Source organism: Bubalus kerabau, chromosome X, assembly GCF_029407905.1.
Source record: "Bubalus kerabau isolate K-KA32 ecotype Philippines breed swamp buffalo chromosome X, PCC_UOA_SB_1v2, whole genome shotgun sequence".
NCBI classification, from domain to species: Eukaryota; Metazoa; Chordata; class Mammalia; order Artiodactyla; family Bovidae; genus Bubalus; species Bubalus kerabau.
This window is the reverse complement of record NC_073647.1, coordinates 121676695-121693658: the sequence shown is the minus strand read 5'-3', so window position 1 is coordinate 121693658 and position 16964 is coordinate 121676695. Positions and strand designations below refer to the sequence as shown.

At 38.0% G+C, this 16964-nt stretch overlaps 1 protein-coding gene across 6 annotated transcripts in view; it reads right to left on the bottom strand.

The window, feature by feature from the left end:
- Positions 1 to 16964, bottom strand: part of RPGR (retinitis pigmentosa GTPase regulator) — a 69905-nt gene that overhangs the window by 43460 nt on the left and 9481 nt on the right. For 5 of the 6 annotated variants that reach the window (XM_055564195.1, XM_055564197.1, XM_055564198.1 and 2 more), the window contains exons 7-11: positions 13959 to 14117; positions 8954 to 9109; positions 4161 to 4285; positions 1556 to 1741; positions 468 to 639 (exon numbers count right to left, since the gene is read on the bottom strand). In XM_055564195.1, the coding sequence (XP_055420170.1) occupies positions 468 to 639; positions 1556 to 1741; positions 4161 to 4285; positions 8954 to 9109; positions 13959 to 14117 (798 nt within the window). The remainder of the gene's footprint in view (positions 1 to 467; positions 640 to 1555; positions 1742 to 4160; positions 4286 to 8953; positions 9110 to 13958; positions 14118 to 16964) is intronic. The other variant, XM_055564196.1, reaches the window with a different exon arrangement.

The following is a 16964-nucleotide window of genomic DNA, read 5'->3' as shown; positions in this document are numbered from 1 at the left end:
ACATCCCATACTCCTAACCATGATGCTATATTGCTTAAATACATAACTTCACATAGGGCCAGAAGACCTGTATGCAAATCCTGTTCACTTCATGTATAAAACTGAGTAACCTTGGGCAAGTCACTCAATCTCTTCAAGCCTTGTTTTTCTCATATGTAAAAATGAAGAATCTAACTCCCACCTATTTTGGGTTGCTTCTGGGTTTAAAGGTGATAATGTAAGAGAAGGTGATATGCATGTTACACACTGCTCTATAAAGATATGCTGCTGTCATCACATGGGATTTTTAAGGTCATCAGAGATGCTTTCTATTATCAGAGTATTCCTGGATTTGAGTTCAAATGAGATGTCAGTCTCTAACTAGGAAGAAAACAACTTAGGTGGAGAAAACATCTGAAGATGAACATGAAAACAGTAGGAATAATTGGTACATTTCTTCTGAGAGCAAGCAGAGTATCAAATGTTACCTGGTTCCCTTGGGGGCATAGAGTTCTCATCTTCACATATCATTTTCTCTAGCAGGTTACTTGCAGACATAGAGAAAGGAATTAAATGAGGCAAAAAACAAATGGGCTGTGGGGAAGTCCCTTCAACTGGAGGTAGTATTCCCGTCATTCGAAGAGAGTCTGGGGATTTCTCCTTTAAAGCAAACAGGTTAAATAAACTGTTAGATGATGTTATATATTTAATATTGATGTAAACTACCCTGAGGTTGCAAAAACTATTGAAGAGAGAGACTTCAAATTGGCCAACGTCCCACAATGTTCACTCTTTAATAATCCCCAAGGGCTCAAAAATGTTTTGTTTTGTTGCCTCTGTGTCTAAGTTGCTCTAAATCATCAATCTGTAGGTATGTTTTTCACAAGATGGGGAAAAGTGTATGTGTGTTTTCTCTGCCTTCCCTGAAAAGAAACGGTTACTCAGGAAACGCAAACTAACTACAAAATACTTACAGGATATTTCTTAATTTTTCCATATATACTTTTTCATAATAAAAAGCCAAATGTAACTTTTTACTTCTAAAAGCATACATTTGGGAATTTAAAGTAATTTTTATTAAAAAAGGAATGTCTCCTTTAAAAATTACTTGGAATTTTACTTTTTAAAATGTAAATGTCATTGTAATCATTTTAAAGCACAGAATGAGAATTCCTAAATTTAATTAAGAAAGAACATTCCCTCTCAACCCAAAGTCCTTATTTTTTTGTTTTCAACCTTTCATTATTTATAACATATAACCTTTCACTGCTCATGAGGTATTAGCTTTAAAAGACAAAAGCAAAATAGAAATCAATTCACATACAGTTGAGACAACAATTTAGCAGTACCACTGTCTACAAAAGTTATCTATGATCATTTCAATTTTCTAATTTGTTTAACAGTTTAGTTCTGAGTTTTCTTTAAAAGTTTGTAAGCCATTAATTCTAATCATTTTATATAGTAAATTTATTTAAGAAGACCCTTCTTTGGTTTAAAAAGAAAATAAATTTGTTTTCTTCCAGTTTTCTTTGCAGCACTGGACAGTGTTATTATATAGAACAGGTCACAAACATACCCTCACTCTACGGCGCACACGTGCTGATAAACATCTCTGCAGTACGTTTTCTAAAGGCGGATCACTGATGGGGACATACATAGCTGAAGGTAAGCAAGAATACTTGATTTCATCTGACTCAATGTCTTCTGCCATACCAAGTCGTGGAGTGGCAAAAACTAGCATGTGACATCCACCACAAGCAACCTGCAGCATAAATTCACAGATAAATTAATCGACACTGGTGTCAAACACAAATGGGTTTTTAACAGTTTTTAGCTACAAAACATTAACTTAGCAGTAGACTTCCTAGACTGAATGATTGAATCTCTCTTTCTCCCTCTCTCCCTCCATACACACATACACACACACACAAAACACATGAATTACAATATATATTCTTTAAAAACTATTACTGAAAATTAGACCAAATTTAAGACATCATTTTACTTTCAACTGAATATATAGTATAGAGAAAAAACTATCTGGCACATTATATTTCTCTTTACAAGTTAGAAAAGGCTATTTTAATCTGGGAGCAACACTAACAACTTGAAAAAAATCGGAGAAGTTCTACTTAAAAATAAGGGACCCATGGGTCATGTCGATGTACAGCAAAAACCATCACAATATTGTAAAGTAATTATCCTCCAATTAAAATAAATAAATTAGTAAATTTTTAAAAAAAGAAATAAGGGACCCAAGAATACATCAGTCTCTTGGGATAAACATGTCTTCAAGCCCTTCTCTTTACGTGAAAGTTTCTTAAGTTTAATGCTTAAAAGTCCCAAGAGCAAAATGCAAGCATGCACAATGATGAAAAAAACGTAACCAACATCTTAAGGACTTTAAGAAATAAGTAATTTTCAATAAAATGCTTAAAAAAACATTGTGTAGTGTTTACAATATAGATTTCTGGTATCTTCATAGAGTTCTACATTGCAACATAGAATAGCATACTCTGAACCTTTCCTTCATAATATTTCCAAAGTTAAAATTGATCTGTTTTATGTACAGCATTTAAAAAACAATTATCTTCCCCATAAGATTATACAGGGGCTTCCCTGGTGGCTAGATTGTAAAGAATCTGTCTGAAATGCGGGAGACCTGGATTCAATCCCTGGGTCGGGAAGATCCCCGGAGAAGGGAATGGCAACCCACACCAGTATTCTTGCCTAGAGAGTCCCATGGACAGAGGAGCCTGGTGGAATACAGTCCATGGGGTTGCAAAGAGTTGGACACAACTGAGTAACCAACACACACACACACAAGATTATAAGCTCAGTGAGTGAGAATCTGGTCTCAGTGTTCATCATTGCATGCTCTATTTCTCATCCTCAGTCCAGTATTTTGTACCAAGCAAGTATTCATCAAATAGGTGTCAAATCACAGAATGGGAAGTGTTCCATAGTATGAGGCTCTGAGCCTTTGGGGAACAAATTCCAAGTGATATTGTCAGGGGAGGCACACTGACAGAAACCGCCCACCCTGGCCAGGCACCACAGTAACCATTTGCATGAGCTGTTTTACAACAGGAGGTCCTGGTAAGGAACACGGAACTAATAAGCCACCACCAACCAGAAGAGTTCGGGAAAAGTCAAAAGGAGAAACCACATGTCTGACCACCTCCCAGAATCCTTCTCTCTGGCATCCATCTTGGCTGAACAAGGCGTGCACCACCAGGAAGGACTCTGAGTCAGAACGACTGGCTCAAGACAACCCGGAAACTAATCCCATCACCATAAAACCTGAAACTGGGAGCCACATGGCAGAGCTGTGCTCCTGGGTTCCCTGACCCTACTGCTCTCTGCCTGGGCACCCTCTCCCAATAAAATCTCTTGCTCTGTCAGCACATGTGTCTCCTCAGACAATTCATTTCAGAGTGTTAGACAAGAGCCCAGTTTTGGGCCCTAGAAGGGGTCCCCCTTCCTGAAACAATATTATCATCAGTGTGTGTGCATGTGTGTGTGTCTGTGGTGTGTGTGCACTCCGTTGCTCAGTAGTGTCCGACTCTTTGCAACCCCATGGACTGTAGCCTGTCAGGCTCCTCTGTCTGTGGGATTATCTAGGCAAAAATACTGGAGTGGATTGCCATTTCCTCTTCCAGGGGATATTCCTGACTCAGGGATCGAACTCAAGTCTCTTGCATCTCCTGCATTGCTGGTGGATGCTTTACCACTGTGCCACCTGGGAAGCCCTTATTATCATCACAGACTAAACAAAATTTTCATCTATAGTTCTTAATTGGCAAGTGTTAGAAACAACAGAGATATGGTGCCTGATGCGGACAATACTGAAACAACACTTTATCCAAATAGCACTTAGCTAAATAAAAGTATTTTCAAAACTTGTCATTTATTATCAGCAGGATCTGAGGGTGTGAATGGTATCTAACCCAACAAACATTTACAGATGACTATTATGAGTGAGGAAAAACACTAGGAAAAGGACAGATTTTCAGAGTGTTGTGATGTCTGACATTTGGCCTTTAGGACACAAGTGTATTCACTAGATAGAGCCATGTTATTATTTCATCTAAACGTAAAAGGACTCATTTTCTATGCAATCCCAAAAGAATCAAATATAGGAATATGAACATGTAAACAGGGAAATGTGAAGCCCTTACCAAACGTACTATATACTTCAAAAAACTAGAACACAAAGTGGGAAAGAACTGATTGGTAAAATTTTCCATTCCGAGTCCTAGTTTTCCGTGTCGACCATCTCCAAAAGTATACAAAAGGCCTGATTCTAAAATGAAAAAAAGAGAATTATCAAAGTTACTTTGATGGATCTATTTGTAAACAACAAATATATTAACTGACATTGCAATTTTCCCCTTATATTCTGCATTGAATTTACTCTGGTCCATTGATGTTTCCACACTTTCTATGGTTTCTGTTGTCCACACATAACATTAGGCGATAGATACCGCGAGAATAAATCACCAGCACTTGGTGGCTTGTGAAGTTGAGACCCAGTCCTGTGAGGTGTTGTATGGAGTAGCAGCAATCCAGCATGAGCTCTCATGATAAATACCACCTTTCCAAAGAGAAGGAGATTTTTGTATTCTGATCTTCTACATCCCAATTTATTTTATTTTTTCCTCAGGTCATTGATTAGGTGAGGGTTTATCAACTCTGGCACTACAGACATTTGAGGTTGGATAATTCCCAACTGTATGGGTTTGTCCTGTGCCTTGTGGAATGTTCAGCAATATCTGTGGCTTCTATCTATTAAATGCCCATATAATACCTCGCTTCTGCAAATGTGACAATCAAAAATATATCCAAGACTGCCATGTGTCCCCTGGGGAGACCAAAACACCACTAGACTAGATCCTCTCCCTTACTTCTGCTTCAGGGTTGTGGAAAGTTCTTGAAGGAAATGCCATAAACCAACCATGCTGCTTGTTGGGGATACCAATATTGGGGGGATCCCCTGTACAGCCAGGCCCAAGATAATGATGAGTAACTTTGTCACCTCACCAGTTAAATCTTTTTGTCTGCGGCCAAAGCAGCTAGTCTGAACCTTCTCCTCAAGCCTTTCCTTCATACTCTCCATCTCAAGTGAGGTAAGCGCCATGAAAGCAGAAATAAAGGAAATGGAGCCAGTACAGGAACAGAGGAGGGGCTCTCCCTCTAATCCAGTGATTAGGAAAGGCTTTCAAATTGAAGCTGAAAGGATTAGGGTTTAGCTACAAGAAGGAGGGAGCAAAGGATTTTTCAGACAGAGGCCAGCAGTACATATCAAGCACAGAAAGCATAACACTGTCAAGAAGCCGAGAGGCAACCAACGTGTCTGGAGCACAAAAGGGGAGAGTGGTATGAGATGAGTCTGAAGAGATAAGAAGGAGCCACACCGCAGAGTATCTTATTAGCTCATATTAAGCATTTTTGAACTCTATATTAAGAACAAGTGAAAGTTGCTCACTCATGTGCAACTCTTTGTGACCCCATGGACTATACAATCCATGGAATTCTCCAGGCCAGAATACTGGAGTGGGTAGTCTTTCACTTTTCCAGGGGATCTTCCCAATCCAGGGATTGAACCAGGTCTCCTGCATTGCAGGCGATGCTTTACCATCTGAGCCACCAGGGAAGCCCAAGAACACTGGAGTGGGTAGCCTATCCCTTCTCCAAGGGATCTTCCTGACCCAGGAATCGAACCGGAGTCTCCTGCATTGCAGGTGGATTCTAAGGCAGATATTAAGAACACCAATAACCTAAATGAATGGTTTTAAGCTGGGAAATGACAAGATCATATTTGGGAACTTGCACTTTAAGATGGCAAAGTAACTGTATACTAAAAAAAGCCAAGAGAATTATCTGAAAAAATAACCATAGTTCACTGAAGTGGCAAGTTCAAAACTTAATATATTAAAAACAAATAGATTCCCTATAAATAATCAATAAACCAGCATTTGGATTCTCAATTTAGATTGTTATAATTCTTACTACTAGATATTTGTTTCCTTTCTTTATGTGTACTCCCTATTTTTGTTGCTTTCCTCCTCCTTTTTTTGACCCTGATTTCCTTATTCACCAGGGTGGCTCAGCTAATAAAGAATCCACCTGCAATGTGGGAGACCTCGGTTCGATCCCTGGGTTGGGAAGATCCCCTGGAGAAGGGAATGGCTAGCCACTCCAGTATTCTGGCCTGGAGAATTCCATGAACTTTGTAGTCCATGGGGTTGCAAAGAGTCAGACACGACTGAGTGACTTTCACTTCCCTTGTTCAAAATGTTAAGGTTTTTTTTTTTTTTTAAACTTGAGTGTCTTTAGCCAGAAAAAATAAGCTCTGATCAAGCTGCCTGATCACACTTCCAACCTCAGAGAGCTTTTAAAAACATGAACCACTGGCTATAATGGAGAACTGGTAAGAACTTACTGATAACTCACTACATACCTCTCATTAGTCCTGAACAACAACAACAACAACACTCATGTAACACCTACCCCTGCAAGGATTCATGACCAAAACAGTCAAACAAAATTAATATTCAATTATTTGTGCTAAAATTTCTTTCATCAGGAGGAAAGGTATTACAAAATTTTAACCAAATAACCTAATTATATGTTAGAGGATCTGTAAAGTGTATATTTACTATTGTGGTGACCCAAGGACGAAAGAGCAGATAAAACCAAGGAGTGTCTTGGAATGCAGGAATGGAAAAACCAGACCCTTATCGTCCTTCCCTCCCCCACATTGTAACTATTAATGGAACGGTATAACCTGTCTCCCCTCCTACCCCATTCAGTTCAGTTCAGTCACTCAGTTGTGTCCAGCTCTTTGCGACCCCATGGACTGCAGCACACCAGGCCTCCCTGTCCATCACCAACTCCTGGAATTTGCTCAAACTTATGTCCACTGAGTCGGTGATGCCATCCAACCATACGACCATCTCATCCTCTGTTGTCCCCTTCTCCTCTCGCCTTCAATTTCTCCCAGCATCAGGGTCTTTTAAGTCAGTTCTTTGCATCAGGTGGCCAAAGTGCTGGAGTTTCAGCTTCAACATCAGTCCTTTCAATGAATATTCAGGACTGATTTTCCTTTAGGATGGACTGGTCGGATCTCCTTGCAGTCCAAGAGACTCTCAAGAGTCTTCTCCAACACATAGTTCAAAAGCATCAATTCTTTATTTGTAGTCCAACTCTCACATCCATACACTTCTCCCATCCAGTATACATGCCTCATCCAATCAGCAAATGACCCACAAGATCCCTATCCCACTCCTTGTAGCCTGGGTATAAAAGTGTACTGAGGACTCCTGTTCAACGTTGGTTCTTCCATGAGCTGGCCCACTGTTCTAACAGTGTCTCTCACTCTAATAAACTTTATTTTCCTCTCATTCTGTCTCATATCTTGAAATTTTCCAGCCTGCGCCCAGACCATGACAACTATCAGTGGCAATTTAGAGTTGATGGAAAATGGCAGTAGGACAGAGAAACTGAGCTTAAGGGCCCAGCTGTAAATCATACATATCAACAACTTTTCTGGGACTATGAATGAACAATTCTTTACATTCTATATAGTTCAATTTCATGATACATTAACAAGGACTTTAATGTAGTAACAAGGATGTACATTAACAAGGACTTTAATGTAATGGGCTTCCCTGGTGGCTCAGATGGTAAAGAATCTGCCTGCAATACAAAAGACCCAGGTTTGATCCCTGGGTTGGGAAGATCCCCTAGAGAAGGAAATGGCAATCCACTCCAGTATTCTTGCCTAGAGAATTCCATAGACAGAGGAGCCTGGTGGGCTACAGTCCATGGCGTCACAAAGAGTCGGACACGACTGAGCGACTACACTTTCAACTATACTTTTAACAAGGACACTGATACTGGAAAATGGGCAACCAGTGCTCTTTGAAAGATTCTTTGGGGAAGAAGGGCCAGTACATGGTAGTACCTTGTATTTGCTGATCCCTACTTCCCCTAACCAGATACCATTAGATGAGCTCCATCATAGCAGAAACTTTTGTAAAAGAAGGAGAAAAACACAGAAATACCAGTATCTGGATTATTTCAAAATATTATATGCTGCTGCTGCTGCTAAGTCACGTCATTTGTGTCCGACTCTGTACAACCTCACAGATGGCAGCCCAATAGGCTCCTCTGTCCCTGGGATTCTCCAGGCAAGAGTACTGGAGTGGGTTGCCATTGCCTTCTCCGAAATATTATATGAGTTACGACTTTTTAATGCTTTGCTTTTTTGATAGAAATGTGAGCTACAAATACGAAAATTACAGAGCCTTTTGTTCCAAAGCAATTAAAATTGTGCAGTGTATTAATTATCTAGGGGTGAGTCAGTCATTTTAGGGAAGCACCTGTACTGAGTCCTACGCTGGCAGCACCTAGTTTCTGAGGTTGAGAAGTAGGCCCAAAGCAGCATCTTCCCAGACAAAAGGAGAAACTACAGAGCAGAAGAGCGAGCACTGCTAGCACTGTGGAGAAAGCATGAAAGTCACTCCTGAAAACACCTCCTAGTGGCAGAAGCATTCTAGGAATTTACTCAGCCTGAATGGTACTGTCAGATTGAACATGGAGAATTTTTTAAAATAAGTTCCTTCTTAGATTTTCCCCCTTGGCGTGAGCAGAGTTCAGAGCCTTCAAATCAATACTTTCAAAAAGACTCCAGCTTTCTGACAAAGTATAATACTATGGTCTCACCTCTGAGAGCACTGACATATTTTGAAGCTCTAAATCTTTGGATCATTTACACTGATTTTAAATTGAACTAAAATATGAGAAAGGAGTTTACAACTTTACACGTTGGCATATTAAACAAGGAATTACATTTTCTCACTTATTAATTCCTTTGCTTAAGTTAGATACATTCATTCTATATAGTATTTATTTTGTAATAAAATATACCCAGTTCCATTAAGTATATTAACAGAAATTTGATCTGTACCTGTTATCAAAGCTGTGTGATTTTCTCCACAGCAAACATGACTTATTTTCTTATCCTTAACACTCTCAATGACTTTGGGTTCTGAAGTTTCAAAAGTGAAAGTGCCAAGACCCAGTTGACCAAACTGTCCCAGCCCAAAGGTGTACACGGCTTTCTCTGAAAGGGGAGAAGCAAACACAAGAAAAGGATTTCAGAGATACAGATACCGTCATCATTACATCTGGAAAAATGGTGATATTCCCTCTTCTATAAAGTACGTTAGGGGTCTTTCAAAGAAACACTCATGCAAGAATACCCGATACTTACCTATACATTCGATAAAGCGAGAGAAAAATGACAAAGTACACAGTTGTAACAATTATGTCATGGGCCTAATTCTCTTACGTATAATGACAGAAGGAACTGCTAAACACACAAAAGTCAGTGAAACCAAAAAAGTCCCTATGATTACCACTCAGTCAAAAAGCATCAATTGTCTAAACTAATTCCTTTCACTGACTTAAATAAACGAATAGTATTTCCCACAGAAAAAGTCCTTACTTTTAACAGTAGTTTAATGGAATAACCTATTTTAGAAAACAATCTCAGAGGAGAATTTGCATGAGAATTAAAACTTACAGCAGATATGCTACACTTATTCACAGGTAAAGCTCATTTAGGGCTTCCCTGGTAGCTCAGCTGGTAAAGAATCCACCTGCAATGCAGGAGACCCTGGTTTGATTCCTGGGTTGGGAAGATCCACTGGAAAAGGGATAGGTTACCCACTCCAGTGTTCTTGGGCTTCCCTGGTGCCTCAGATGGTAAAGCATCCACCTGCAATGTGGGAGACCTAGGTTCGATCTCTGGGTTGGGAAGATCCCCTGGAGGAGGGCATCACCACCCACTCCAGTATTCTTGCCTGGAGAGTCCCCATGGACAGAGGAGCCTGGTGGGCTACAGTCCATGGGATTGCAAAGACTTGGACACGACTGAGCTACTAAGCACAGCACAGCACAAAGCTCATTTATTAGGAAGTGCAATAATAATCAGAGGAGAGGAAAAGCCTTTCCTCTATATTATTTAAATTAAAAAAAATTTTTATTGAAGTATAGTTGATTTACAATGTTGTGCTAATTACTGCTATATAGCAAAGTGACTCAGTTATACATATATATTCTTTTCATATTCTTTTCCATTATGGTTTATTATAGGATACTGAATATAAAATATGACCTTGCTGTTTATCCATCCTATGCGATATTAGTAGTTTTGAAGTGATTCCAAATGAACTCCAATAATTTAGTCAAGTATTAGCTCATATAGTCTTGAGAAATGGAAAAGCACAAGAACAGGATAAACCAGTGGTGATGTAAGTGTCCTTTTAGACACACAATGCTTCCGGGCCCCTGCCTTAGGAAGCACAGTGTCTACTGCATTTGTGTGCTTCTCTGCAGTGCAACACATTGCCTCTCCTGCTGCAGTTACAGAAGCAAGAGTTTCAGATTCAGGTAGAAGCCCAAACCTTCATTCCTACTAGCTGTGGCAAGCAGACAAGCTACTTAAATTCCCTAATGCTAATAATCCCTTCTACAAGAGCTGCTGCAAGGATTAAATGAGAAAACATACAGGGAACACAATGGGACAGTCAGTCGTAAAAGAATATTTTTCTAAAAAGTAATTATCTCATCAACTCACCTTATTGTGACAATACAGGATACTGATGAACACATAATTATTGTCATATAGTTTTACATTTTTCTTTCTAATGTTTACTTCATGAATAAGACACAAAGATATTTTTTCTTAAAGACAACACAGTGTGTCAAGGATAGGAAGCCACACTGAGGCAATGGCAAACAGACCTTTATTTTAGTGTAAAAATCACTATCTCTAGTAAAAGTAATAATCACACAGCATATCTCCAGTTCTGAATGTTCAGCTTAATAGGAGGATGTTGGGTAAGTGAAAAAACTGTCTATCTCGAGCTGGCCAACAATCACTCCAAGTTTCTTGGGCTGTCTGACAACAGCCTGTGAAATTAGGCTGTTCAGGCACACTGAATCAAGTTACACAAGTTTTGTCCTTATTCTGTTCCCTTGTGTGCTTGAATGATTAGCAATGACAATAGTTTCTATTATTTTTAAATGACTGAAGACTCTTACCTAACGACATTATATACAAAAATCAATATAATTTTTAGTCATCCCACCTTTGTAACATTTTTAACAATGTAATTCAATGTTAATAAATAATACTGTCTTAGGAAAACAGATTTGATTAGTTGGCTTCAGATAAATATTACTCTAATTTCACAGAATACATTTCATTTCACAACTAGATACTTGTGTAGCCCTGTAGAGATCTTAAGTTTGTCTAAATATAATCTGGAGAAGTTAAGTTCTTATTTTCTTTGGGGCCCAGACTTCATTGTGGACCCAATCTAATAACCAAGCCTTTCTTGTCTTCTGATAACTGCTGTGGAGGACATACAAAATGACATGGATCACTTGGTCTCACTTAGTTTGTCCCAGTTCCAGTCTGATACTTTCTCTACAGCAATCCATTGTTTCCCTGACTATCGTTACAACCAGTAGCTGTATTGTGTAATCTATCGTAGTTATATCAAAATATCAAGTTTTAAATAAATTTATCAACAATGAACTAATTAAAATTATCTTTAAAGTATTCTATTGACTTTAAGATCAATAAAGTCTGATCTAAATAGACTTTAAGATCAGAATTATAGACACAAGAAAAAACAAAGCTGGGGAGGGCCCCCAGAGAATCATCTAATCCAAGCCCTTCCCTTTAGTTAAGAGAACCATTTAGAACAGATGATTAGCTATTCTTGGCTTTATGGTCTTGCAAAGTATCCAATAACTCTTAGGTATTAAACTTAGTACTTACTCAAACTGATGATCATACACTCTTTAGGTCCATTTCTTTATCAATTAGGACTAAATATTTAATATTTCTATCCATACTGCTTCAGAACACAGGTTTCTCACCAGGACTGGCTCATAATAAAGCCTTTAAAGGTCCATGGATAAATTTTAAAAAATAGGCAAAGTAGTGAATTTTCCATACAGATAAACTTATACAATTTAAGGGGATGTCTTTTACTATAAAATTAAGAGCTTTAAAATTTTTGTTTTGAAAATGACCCTTATTTTATGATATAATGGTGAAAACAGATTGCATTTTTCTTGCAATGTCCATATTTAGCCAAATGCAAACTGGAAGTTGGCAATCTTCTCTAGGTCTTCATATTCTCTTACAAAATAAAAAACTTAAAATATAAAAACTTTAATGGTCTGTGAGATTCGAAAGTCTCCAAAAAATCTGGAGAAAACAATCAGTTTCTGGCAATATGGTTTTTAACTTCAAAACAAAGTTCACAGAAAGCTAAATGTCTATTATACTATAAGAAAATACATTACTTATGTGTACTTATGTGCACTTTTTAAATTTAAAGTATAATTAAAAGATTATTTTGAAAATATTTTATAATATATGGTTTAATGACACATTATTATATAGTCAACATTGCATCCTTCAGAATAACCTTCAATCACCTAATAAATTAATTATTTCTATAATCTTTGTATAAACCAGAGAAAATACATGACACAAGAATAAATTGCATTTCTGCCTACAGAATAAATTTTCAGATAATTTATAAAGATTAAAGTTTAATCCCTAAAATAAATCTTTCAGAAATTATATAAAAATTCACTTTATCAGCAGAAGTTTAAAAAAGATCTTAAACTTCAGAATTATTTCCAAATTTAGAGTGGAGGACCTGGAAAAAAATATTTCTCACTTTGAAAATATTCCATCTGGAAATTGCAATTCTGGGAAACCATAGCTTTATAAGCATGACTAGGACTAGAACAGGAAATCAAGGAAAAGTGATGTAAGAGAGGAAAATCTAAAGATAATATACAGCTTAATCATCTTGCAACATTTAAGCATTATCATCTAAGAATTAGATGTTATTTAAAAATTTGTCTAGAACACTTCTAGCTTTGGGTTACTGAAGATTAAGTGGTGACTTCAAAAACTGTTTCTTTTTACTAAAAACTATCATAATTATTCACTACCTAACTGCATTACCTCTATACTACTCATCTAAAATAAATCTAATGCTGAACAAATCTGGGAGCATCAATGTAAGCATATTAATAGACAGTATATTTTAATTATATTGACCAGCATCCTAAGAAGTCACATGTCATACCAAAAACAAAATTCAGAAGCCAAAAGGGACATTATCATTAAGGTTCTAACTCTGTATTCTTATCTGTAATTTACAATCTTAACCCCCTTTAATGAATTACTATAACAGACATAAAAATCACAAAGAAATCACCAAGTTAGATATTGTGACTATCAAAGAAAAGAATTACCAATGACAAGTAGAAAAGACTATTAACAAGGAGCATCTTCAAAATAAAGTATTTCAGAAAAATTAATGTCAATTTTAAATAAATATGGAATACATATACATGAGGAAAACAAAGTGTTCTTGAAAATGAGCTAAAAAAGTTATCTGCTGCCATTAAAGGTGTTAAGGTCACAAAAATGTCAATTATGTAAGCAAAAACAATTCAACAAGATTCATTTTTTTTCTACTTAACAATATCTTCCATAGGCCAGAAATGTTTACTAACTATATGAACAAAAAGTAGAGATCTTAATGGAAAAAGATGCAAAGTCTACTTACATGAAGTACCTGAAACATACAAACTCATTGAAGCAGAGACTTGAACGGTGGTTGCCAGGGACTAGGGTGGTGGAGAGGGGAGCTGCTAATTAATGGATTTCAGCTATGCAAAGGTGAAAGTTCTACAGACCTGTCATATCAGATTGTGCCTATAGATAACATTACTGTATTATACACTTAAAATTCTGTTAAGATGGTGGATCAGATGTTAAGTGTTCTTACCACAATAAAAATAAGCAAATGTTAAAAAAGGTTTTAGTTAGGTACCACAGAAAGCAGGAAATGGAGCCGCACCCATACCTGTAAGAACAACTGTGTGCCCTCCACCACAAGCAACTTGGATCACCTTCTCAGAAATTCCAGGCACCAGCTGGGGCACTTTGTGATTGACCAGGAGCTTTGGGGGAAGACCTAACTTCCCACTCTCCGGTTCTCCAAAGGTGTACAGTTCTCCCTCAGCTATTGAAGGAAAAAAAAGAGGGATCAATGATGACAGAGACATGAACAAAATACTGGTCTTTTTGGTACATGTTCTTACGTTTGATAAAAAATTTAGAAAATATAAATTTAATAAATCTGACCTTTCTTGAGATACTTTTACTCAATAGTAAGGAATAAAGGTAGATTTTCCCTTCCTCTTGATTATTCTAATCCAAAATCTTCATGAAGAATTCATGACTATCACTACTGGTAACTAAAAATTATTTTATCTGTTTCACAATACACAGACAAGATGATCTTACTTCTTCCACTTACTTTTAATAAAGCAAAATGACTAGACATTAAACCCCCAAAAGGACATGGATTTTGTCTTGCTCACTATGGTATTTGCAAGAACCTAGCAGTGTGTCTACTACATTAAATATAATACTTATTGCATAAATAATTGCTTTTCATGAAACTTTCTGTAGAAAACTCATTTATGCGTGAAGCAAATATGGTGAGTGAGCCTAAAGATGGCAGGTTTTACTCAGATGGCACTTTTTCCAGACAGACGCTCCTGCTAAGGAACTCATGTCATTTAATTGCTGCCTTGTCTATACCAATACTATTGATCTGCTTCTGTTATCACACTTAGCACACTATACTATGAGCTTCATGAAATCAGGAACTATTTTCTATGAACCGAAGTGAGTTCTATAGAGCAGGAATTTAAAAACTGTAGTAAATACATAATCTAATCATAAGCTTCTATGTCAGTCATGTAGAAGAGATAACACAGCATGTCTTGTTGTATTACTCGCATGTCTCCAAAAGAACCACACCACGACTGACTGCTGACTAACCCCTGGGAATGCAGCCTTTGGGAGTGTTCTTTAAGCTGGTGAGAGGTGATTCTGTTACACACATCTGGAGAAATGAATTATGCCAGCTTAGCCAGGAGCTAAGAAAGGGTTGCTCTGCACAAACATCAACACTGATGATGTACACCTGGTTTCACTGTTGAAGGGCCTGAATTTCAGGTGCCATGACGAGTTGCTAGCAGGATGTGCCTACATGACCGGCCACCCACAGCAAAGCCTCAGACCCTGAGAATAGAAGAGGGCTTCCCTGGGCAGAGACATCACACACACATCCCTGTAGTTCAATGCCAAAGAGAAAACACACCTCGTGTGGCCCTGGAAGAGGAAGGACTGGGAAGTGCATACAGGACCTCTCTGAAGAATACAGATCTTTCCTTTGCTGTAATAAATCTTAGCTATGAGTATAACGAGCTATTGAAGACAGATCCCTTCTAGCAAATCAGAACTTAGGGAAGTTGTGTGACATCTAACACACATGGTAGGTGCCAGTTTAAACTTGGTCAACTACTACAAACACAGCCAAACTCATTTTCTAGATTGATTTGCACAAAAGTGAAGTTTTCTGTACTACATTTTTTTCTGAAGTACTCAGCACGGAAGTACTCAGTAAGTCAGCACACCTCCCCCTTTCCCCATGCTTCTTGCTTCTCATATGAAAGGAATTTCTAAGTCCAGACAAATCTCTTTCTACTACTGTCTGTAAATTCCTGCTGCTCCCCACACCTTCAATGGATGAATTGCATGGTATGTGAACTATACATCAATATAGCTATTTTTTCTTAAGGCATAAAACAGAAAACAAAACAAAAAAGTTCAATGTAATGCCTATCAGTTAAAACAATTAATTGCACTTGTTTCTCTACTGGCTAAAGCAGTAGTAAATAAAAACTGACATTGGCAATTTTATTAAGGCCTAAATATAAGACAATGCTTTATTTCTTTTTCCATGTGTTTTTTTCTATTTTTTGTTTCATAAACAAAGTGAGCACAGACTATACCAATCCCAGGAGCCCTAAAGTTGGAAATAAGTTGGTATGTGGTATTGGCCCAAGGAAAACAATTTATCATTCATTCACTTACCTCCTCGTTCAACAAGATTTATTTATTGTCAGTTTCTTCACGATACAAACTGACACAGTAGTGAACAAAACTAGCCAAGCCAGAGTTTGCCCTTTCTTAGAACCAAATTACTACCAGTTCAGTTCAGTCGCTCAGTCGTGTCCGACTCTTTGCAACCCCATGAATAGCAGCATGCCAGGCCTCCCTGTCCATCACCAACTCCCAGAGTTTACTCAAACCCATGTCCATCGAGTCAGTGATGCCATCCAGCCATCTCATCCTCTGTCGTCCCCTTCTCCTCCTGCCCCCAATCCCTCCCAGCATCAGAGTCTTTTCCAATGAGTCAACTCTTCGCATCAGGTGGCCAAAGTACTAGAGTTTGAGCTTCAGCATCAGTCCTTCCAATGAACACCCAGGACTGATCTCCTTTAGGATGGACTGGTTGGATCTCCTTGCAGTCCAAGGGACTCTCAAGAGTCTTCTCCAACACCACAGTTCAAAAGCATCAATTCTTCAGTGCTCAGCTTTCTTCACAGTCCAACTCTCACATCCATACATGACCACTGGAAAAACCATAGCCTTGACTAGATGGACCTTTGTTGACAAAGTAATGTCTCTGCTTTTCAATATGCTATCTAGGTTGGTCATAACTTTCCTTCCAAGGAGTAAGCGTCTTTTAATTTCATGGCTGCAATCACCATCTGCAGTGATTTTGGAGCCCCCCAAAAAATAAAGTCTGACAGTTTCCACTGTTTCCCCATCTATTTCCCATGAAGTGGGACTACTACTAAGTCATTGGTAAACGTGGGGGGCACTAAGATGGGACAATAAGCATTTTCTAAACCTGAATCTGAGGTGCACGGAATAAGAAGTAAATGTATAACAAATACTTAGATATCTAAGAGGGTCCATAAAACTGTTTTCCGTTAGGTGTTTTTATTGT